The sequence below is a fragment of the Cucurbita moschata genome, unplaced genomic scaffold (assembly GCF_002738365.1).
Source record: "Cucurbita moschata cultivar Rifu unplaced genomic scaffold, Cmos_1.0 Cmo_Scf00008, whole genome shotgun sequence".
In the NCBI taxonomy this organism is placed as follows: Eukaryota; Viridiplantae; Streptophyta; class Magnoliopsida; order Cucurbitales; family Cucurbitaceae; genus Cucurbita; species Cucurbita moschata.
The window spans coordinates 2,260,819-2,268,607 of record NW_019268524.1 but is presented as its reverse complement, the minus strand read 5'-3'; the positions used below and the strand labels follow the sequence as shown (position 1 = coordinate 2,268,607).

At 39.7% G+C, this 7,789-nt stretch overlaps 3 protein-coding genes across 7 annotated transcripts in view; all 3 read left to right on the top strand.

The window, feature by feature from the left end:
- LOC111446386 (centromere-associated protein E-like) overlaps positions 1 to 3,689 on the top strand; it is an 11,733-nt gene extending 8,044 nt beyond the window's left edge. For 2 of the 4 annotated variants that reach the window (XM_023085190.1, XM_023085188.1), the window contains 6 exons: positions 267 to 1,149; positions 1,234 to 1,880; positions 2,243 to 2,384; positions 2,501 to 2,582; positions 2,669 to 2,783; positions 3,082 to 3,689. In XM_023085190.1, coding sequence (XP_022940958.1) covers positions 267 to 1,149; positions 1,234 to 1,880; positions 2,243 to 2,384; positions 2,501 to 2,582; positions 2,669 to 2,771 — 1,857 coding nt within the window. In that variant the 3' untranslated portion in view covers positions 2,772 to 2,783; positions 3,082 to 3,689. Of the gene's footprint in view, positions 1 to 266; positions 1,150 to 1,233; positions 1,881 to 2,242; positions 2,385 to 2,500; positions 2,583 to 2,668; positions 2,784 to 3,080 lie in introns of all 4 variants that reach the window. The other 2 variants (XM_023085189.1, XM_023085191.1) reach the window with 2 other exon arrangements.
- A 102-nt stretch (positions 3,690 to 3,791) lies between these two features.
- On the top strand, positions 3,792 to 4,689 carry LOC111446237 (UDP-glycosyltransferase 73B4-like). Its single transcript, XM_023084967.1, has 2 exons — positions 3,792 to 4,345; positions 4,388 to 4,689. The coding sequence occupies exons 1-2, from the start codon at positions 3,814 to 3,816 to the stop codon at positions 4,687 to 4,689; spliced, it is 834 nt and encodes a 277-aa protein (XP_022940735.1). The 5' UTR covers positions 3,792 to 3,813.
- Positions 4,690 to 5,225: 536 nt separating this feature from the next.
- The window catches only part of LOC111446389 (serine/arginine-rich splicing factor RSZ22-like), a 4,422-nt gene continuing 1,858 nt past the window's right edge, over positions 5,226 to 7,789 (top strand). The window contains exons 1-5 of one of the 2 annotated variants that reach the window (XM_023085196.1): positions 5,226 to 5,383; positions 5,655 to 5,758; positions 6,556 to 6,644; positions 7,133 to 7,373; positions 7,515 to 7,628. In XM_023085196.1, the coding sequence (XP_022940964.1) occupies positions 5,670 to 5,758; positions 6,556 to 6,644; positions 7,133 to 7,373; positions 7,515 to 7,628 (533 nt within the window). In that variant the 5' untranslated portion in view covers positions 5,226 to 5,383; positions 5,655 to 5,669. The remainder of the gene's footprint in view (positions 5,384 to 5,654; positions 5,759 to 6,555; positions 6,645 to 7,132; positions 7,374 to 7,514; positions 7,629 to 7,789) is intronic. The other variant, XM_023085197.1, reaches the window with a different exon arrangement.

The window sequence follows — 7,789 nt, the reverse complement described above, 5'->3', positions numbered from 1 at the left end:
CCCCCCCCCCCCCCCCCCCCACACACACACACTATTAAATCCAATATTTTAACTCAGCTCATAGGTTTAGAATAACACTCTAAATTTGCTATAATCTTGTTTCTTTTCTCTTTCTTCCAGAATGCATTTATTTCTCAATGTAAATAAACATAATTAATTGATGGAAACTTTTACACTAAATATGTAAATAGTAAATAATAAAAGTTTATATTCTATTTTGGCTATTGTACTTTCAGACTTAATGACTAGGATTGTTTTTCTTTTAGGGGAGTTTTTTTGCTCTGGATTCCTGGTTCAACTCCTACTCTAATTCTCCTGTGGATGAAAATGTTTCAACGGATATACACAGTCTCATTGCGCATCACCTGGAAGAATCGTTGAAGGAAATTGGTGCTCTGAAAGAAATGATAGATGGGCATTCTGTGTCATTCCATAAACAATCCGATTCTCTATCTAAGGTGCTGGGGGTACTTTATAGTAACGTGAATTCTCAGAAAGAGTTGGTCGAAGCTTTAAAGTGGGACGTGCAACAGAGTGAGTCCGTTGCAAAAGATAAAGAAATGGAAGGAGATATCTTATGCAGAAACATTGCGGTGCTTTTTGAAGCATGCATATCTACAATTAAGGAAGTTGACCAAAGAAAAGGGGAGCTAATGGGAAATTATTTGACTAGTGGAAATCTGGGAATGGATATTATCTCCATGACACCTGATCAACTTTCACGCTCTGGAAAAACTCATTTATTGTCTGAGGAATCTGTCCGGACAATTGCTGACAGGTTGCTGTGGGCAGTGAGGGAATTTATAGGTTTGAAAGCTGAAATGTTTGATGGTAGTGTAAAAGAAATGAAGGTTGCAATATCAAATCTGCAGAAAGAGCTTCAGGAGAAGGACATCCAGAAGGAAAGGATTTGCATGGACCTTGTCGGTCAAATTAAGGAAGCGGAAGCGAGCGCAACTAGATATTCAATTGATCTTCAAGCTTCAAAAGATCAGGTACATAAGTTAGAGAAAGCAACGGAACAGATGGAGATTGAGAGGAAGGTCCTGGAGCAGAGATTAAGGGAGATGCAAGATGGTTTTTCTATCTCAGATGAGTTAAGAGAGAGGGTCAGGTCGCTCACAGATTCGCTTGCAGCAAAAGACCAAGGTATGTTAAATTATGCTTAAGTCCTTCATAATCCACTTTCATAAGATTGTCAATACTTAGGCTGGCTTTGCATGATGTCCACAGAAATTGAGGCCCTAATGCGTGCACTTGATGAGGAGGAAGTGCAGATGGAAGGTTTGACCAACAAGATTGAGGAGCTGGAAAAATTCTTGAAACAAAAGAATCAGGAACTTGAGAGCACCGAAACTAGTCGTGGGAAGCTCATGAAAAAGCTCTCAATTACAGTGACAAAATTTGATGAGCTTCATCACCTATCCGAAAGTCTCTTAACTGAGGTTGAAGAACTTCGAGCACAGTTGCAAGATCGGGATGGTGAAATCTCTTTTCTGAGACAAGAGGTAACTAGATGTACCAATGATGCTATTGCTGTAACCCAAACAAGCAACAGAAGTACAGAGGATATCAATGAGATTATAACATGGTTTGACACAATGGAAACTCGGGTGGGGCTGTCTCATATTATTCATGACGACCAGCAAAACGAAGTTCATGAATGCAAGGAAGTACTCAAGAAGAAGATTACATCTATCCTAAAAGAAATTGAGGATCTAAAAGCAGCATCACAGAGGAAGGACGAAATGTTGCTGGCTGAGAAGCATAAGGTAGAAGAACTGAAATGTAAGGAATTGCAATTAAACTTGCTTGAAGATGTTGGAGATGGTAATAGAGCGAGCAGTGTGGGCCCTGAAATCATTGAATCCGAACCGTTGGTAAGGTTTTCGGTACCGTTTTCTCTTATTTTGAGTATAGTATTTTTATTTCTTACATCCTGTTGAGTGGAGTTTACTTAGAAAGCATGCTTAGAATAAGAGCCGATTTCGTTCTATATTGTACTTTCAAACATAGTTTCTTGCCATCTCTGATGTTGCATGGTTTTGTTGAAATAACCTCCTGCATGTTAATCCATTTCACTTTCCCCTTAATTATTATATCAACTGAAAAGTTTGCTTAGTTTGCATATGGATGGTAATGTTAAGTTACATTGTTGTTATGAAATAGAAGTACTTTAAACATCCCATACCTTATTATTATCGTCCTTGTGAAAAGTTCTACATTATTCTCTCTTGCGCAGATCAATAATTGGGCAAGCAGTACTTCTGTTATACCTCAAGTTCGAAGCTTGCGCAAAGGCAATACCGATCAAGTTGCAATCGCGATAGATATGGATCCTGCTAGCAGTAGTAATAGATTAGAGGACGAAGATGACGATAAAGGTAAAATTGTAAACTAACGTGGTTATGATCTTCTTGCTTTTCGACCTTTTCGTTTGATGCCAGATTGCTTCTATGAACCTATTGCTTTAACTATCGTTCCTCCTCCTCCTCTGCAGTGCATGGATTTAAGTCATTAGCTTCATCAAGAATTTTTCCAAAATTCTCGAGACGTGCGACAGATATGATCGATGGACTTTGGTAGGGCATACAGATATTCTTTTCAGTCTCTTAAATATGTAAATCTGAACAAGTGTATAACATGATTTCGTGTACAATTTTTCCAGGGTTTCTTGTGATCGAGCACTGATGCGGCAACCTGCATTACGACTGGGGATGATATTCTATTGGGCCATTTTACATGCACTTCTTGTGGCGTTTGTAGTTTGAGCAGTCCAGTTTGTAAGTTATTCAACTTTTCTTCAGCTGTTCGCAAATCTTTTGTTTTTAATCTTTTCTAAACTTCTTAAACTTTCAATAGACATGAATTTTTAAATTTGTCTCGCAAGTCAATCATTAACATGTTCAATATTTTTTAAACTTCACGATCCACTAGACACAAAGTTGAAAGGTCATGAAAGGTCATGGATCAATTAAATATAAATTTAAAAGTTTAAGAACCAAATTTATAATTTAACCTTAATATTTTATATATATGAATGCGGATCGTTGATCTTCGTCTGCCTTCACCCTTTTCCAGGTCCATAATTGATTTGAAGTAAAGAAGAATGGAGTTCATATCATATATAGGTTCGTTCCCCCTTCCTTTCCATAGATAATTAGGCTCCTCAGTCTACAGGTTTACTATCATTAGAGTAGGCAGATGACTTAATTTTTTTTGTTCATCCAAACTTCTGGGATTTCCCCCATTTTTCCCTACCAAATCCCACAGATTGTTTGGCTGGATCAAATCATTATCACACAATCTTGTCTATTAGGAAGTGTAGACCATTAATTTGTTTACTCAGAAACCTTACCATCTTTCAGATTGTAATAGACAACAATTCTTGTTACAAAATTTTGCTCTCCAGCTTTTAGAAAAAGCAAGCAGCAAGCTTTGCACCATTTTTTCAGGCTAGGTTGAGGCTTGAGTTATATAATCATATTTGCAACCGAGTCAAGGTTATGAACTTTCCACTACTTGAACTATACTCACGTTGATAATTTGTACATCAGGTTGTGGATAGGTTGTTTGCTTTATCACTATCTGATTTATTTTATTTTATTTTTTGTCTTTTTGTGGCGTCTATTACGATGGAGGTGAAGCCTTCTGAATGTAAAATGTTTTAATCGTGGGGGTTTTATTCGTGTTTCTATAATATAAATTGTTAAATTATTTTTTTCTTGATATAAATAAGGAGCAAGTTTTTGTATTCTCACCATCCTCTGCCTCCTACGCCGTCGTAGTTATTGCAGAAAGACAGACCCATCAATGACTTCATCACCAAACACCCATGTCGTGGTCTTCCCTTTCATGTCTCACAGCCACACCTTCCCATTGATAGACCTCTCAATAGCTCTCTCTCGACACCAAGCAAGAGTCACTATTGTCACAGTCCCAGCTAATTCAAGCTTTATCTCTCCCAGAATCCAAACCATCCCTCTCATATCCCTCGCCGATCTCCATTTCCCCGCCATTGATGGCCTCCCCGAAGCTTGCCGTTGTCAAAACCTCTCTGAAATTCCTTCTCTGCAGTTCTTCGTCTCTTTCCTCACTGCCACCACCCCTTTCAACAGCTCCTCCAATCCATGGCGGATTCCGGCGACCTCCCTTTGTGCGTCATCACTGATTACTTTCTTGGTTGGAACGCCAGCATTTGCCAAGACTTCGGCGTTCCAAGATTGGTCTTCCATGCCACCGGCGTTGTGCCATTTCTCATCACCAAAGCCATTATGGCCAATGCTGATAACACGGCTTCTGCTTCCTCTATCTCTACTCTTATCCACCGGCTTCTGCCGAATCTGTCGTTTAATTTAACTGCCGCCGAATCTGTCGTTTAATATAACTGCCGCCGATGTCCTCGACGTCAATTTGTCGTCGAACACCGACAGCAACCCGTTCGCCAAATTCATAGCCGAGGCAGGGGAGGCTGAATTGCAGAGTTGGGGGGTCATTGCCAATAGCTTTGTCGAGCTCGAAATCGACTTTATTTCGCCATTGGAGTCCTTTTACTCGAAAGGGGCGAAAATTTGGTGTGTTGGTCCTACTTTTCTCTATGGACGAGAAAGCACCACCAATCATCACAAGGACGATAACTCTGTTTCCTTGATGAAATGGCTCGACGGACGTGCGGCGGAGGCATCGTAGTCAGTGATCTATGCAGCGTTCGGGTCACAGGCGGTGCTGACGGACGCCGAGATGGAGGCGATGGCGCTTGGATTGGAGGATTCCGGGTGACCGTATGTGCTAGTCATTAGGTCGAACACTTGGTGTGCACCAAAAGGAATTGGGTCAAACGGGTTGATTGTGAGGGGGATGGTGGACCAAATCGGGATTCTATTCCACAGCGCAATCGGGGGGTTTCTGAGCCACTGCGGGTGGAACTCGATAATGGAGAGTTTGGCGGCGGCGGTGCCGATTCTGGCGTGGCCAATGATGTCGGAGCAGAAGCTGAATGCGAAATACAAAATATATTTGGAAAAAAATTAATATTTTACTTATTTAAGAATAAAAAAAAATGACGCAAATGAACTGACCCAAGCTATGATTTTGGGCTGGACTTAAATTGGAGCTGGGCTGGGCTGGGCTTGGACTGATATTTGGGCCACAAGCCCAATGAAGCTGGCCCATGGCTTCCTCGAGTTGAAAATAAGAATTCGCTAAAATGTTGGGTTAGTTTACTGATTTCGAAACTTTGGAGGAGTCCGATCTAAATTCGTCGGACATTTAACACACAACTCCGTAGTTTACGAAAACCCAGGTGTATCTGAAACTTGAAGAGAGAAACCCGTCGGGCTGCTAGGGTTTTTCCTGTACGTTCATCGTCGTCTCCGATCTGTTCGTATGTCTTCTTGATTTTTCTTTTTCTTATGGATTTTCATGATTGCTTCAAGTAGATTCTCATTTCGAAAGATTTATTATTATCAAACATCCGGTAATTTTCCGGCGAATTGTTAACCCCATGCCCAGGCTCGATTTTCTGTAGTTGAATTCGAGGAGCAGCCCTTATTTGAACGGATTCTTTGGAGAAGTTCTGTTTGTTTAGTGTATTTTTAGGAGAATAATATGCGAGTAAGTGTATTGTATTGTCTGATTCTTCGTGTAACTGGCAGGTTACTTGGCAAAAAATGTCTCGGGTGTACGTTGGGAATTTGGACCCGAGGGTCTCTGAGCGCGAGCTGGAAGACGAATTTCGTGTATTTGGAGTTATTCGAAGGTATGGTATATTTAACTTTGTGGCCTACTGTTTTATTATTCTTCGTAGTTTGTACAATCTACTACTGTTGGATTCTGAAGCAGATTTCTAACTCCTTCAACTGTTAAATGCCTTTTGTTAGACAAGATACTACCTGTAATTTGGTTTAGTTCACTCTTGATATAAATTCTTACCAGCCACTCTACTTGGCTTGCGCACCATTAATTTTATGTTTTCAAGAATTCCGAACATCAAGTTGTTAAGTTTTCTTATTTATCTTCTTATTACCAACTTTTCGGCCGTGGCTGTTCATCCGGAAGTAAATGTCAAATAGTTTTGATTTTATTTCGGGCATCTGTGGACTTCATGGTTTACAGCTGGGAATTGAAGAAGTTTCTGTGTAAGGGAGCTGGAACTTATCTCCATGGAAAAGGGGCAAGAGCCTTTATGTGTCTATAGATGTTTACACCATAGTCCTATAATGCAATGCACTTATTATTCATTAATTGGGTAGTTAGCTAGATTTAAGACCTGGACATTTAGTGTTTTTTTTTTTTTTAAAGGTTCCATTAGGACAAGATTGTTTTATTATATCTGTATTTTGGTGGTAGCACTTAGGAATAGGAATTGATAACAGTAGAGTATTTATATTTTGACCAAGTGTTTGTTGACACTCCCTGATTCATAATCTGATGACCGTTGAGGATTAAGCTGTTCATAGGGGAAAAGTTCCCCACCTTCTTGGATGTTAGGCCGAGTTATACATATTTTATTTATTTTAATCAGTTGGTTACCCAATTGCAAATGTTGTGTTTCAGTGTATGGGTTGCACGAAGACCCCCTGGTTATGCCTTTATAGATTTTGATGATCCCAGAGATGCACGGGATGCAATTCATGAATTAGATGGTATGTATGGGTTTTTCTGTTGTTTTGTATTGTTTTTTTATTGGTACATGCCGTTGTATTTTGATGCAGTTTTTGTTGTTTGTCATTGGTGCTTTGTTTCATACACATATCTTAACAATGATATTACATAATAGTTTATGCATAACTCAGTAACTAATTCGTTATGTGCTTCTTAAATCTAAGTGTACGAAGTTTAAGCTCATAATGCCTTTTTGTCTTCAGACAAGCTATTGTATCCACTATTATTTTGTTGATCTTTATTCTTCAGTCTATTGTATATAAGCTAGTTTCTATTTTGTGATATGTTGATGGTTTGTCAGCTTTTCCTTTTTCATAATTTGTGTTTGAGCTTGTTTAGTGATGCCGTGCCTATATTCCCTTGTTTAATGAAGCTTTTGTTCGTGCATTTCCACTGAGCTGCTGTCACATTTTTGCATTTATGGTTTTTTGTTTCTGATTTATGATTACCATTGTCAATTCTGATTCAGGGAAGAATGGTTGGAGAGTTGAGCTTTCTCACAATTCTAGAGGTGGTGGTGGAGGTGGCCGAGGAGGGGGTCGTGGTCGTTCTGGGGGTTCTGATCTCAAATGCTATGAATGTGGTGAGCCAGGACATTTTGCTCGTGAATGTCGTTCACGTGGCGGCGGCGGGGGTGGCGGCGGCGGCGGTGCTGGAAGAAGACGTAGCCGCAGTCCACGGTACCGTCGGAGTCCAAGTTATGGTCGCAGGTTTGATCCTTGAATCTTGCAACTTATAGTTTTTGTTGTATATTATTTTGAAATTTCTTACATTAGTTTTTTTTCCCCAGTTGTCTGTATTTGGATTTTGTTTATGTTCTTGGATGTTTGACATCATTAGTGTATTTTCAGGAGTTACAGTCCCCGTGGAAGATCTCCAAGACGCCGCAGCTTGTCACCTCGAGGGCGTAGCTATAGCAGATCACCTCCGTATCGTGGTAGAGAGGAGGTTCCTTATGCCAATGGGTGAGGCTGTCTGATATGTTTTGCTTTGTTACATTTAATTCCTATTCCATGGATGTTATCTGCTAAGTCTGCGTGCTATAAGCTATTCTCTAAATTTAGTTTTTTTTTGTTCTTTTCAATCATCAATGAAATTGTCTCTTATAAAAAAAAAAAAAAAAAAA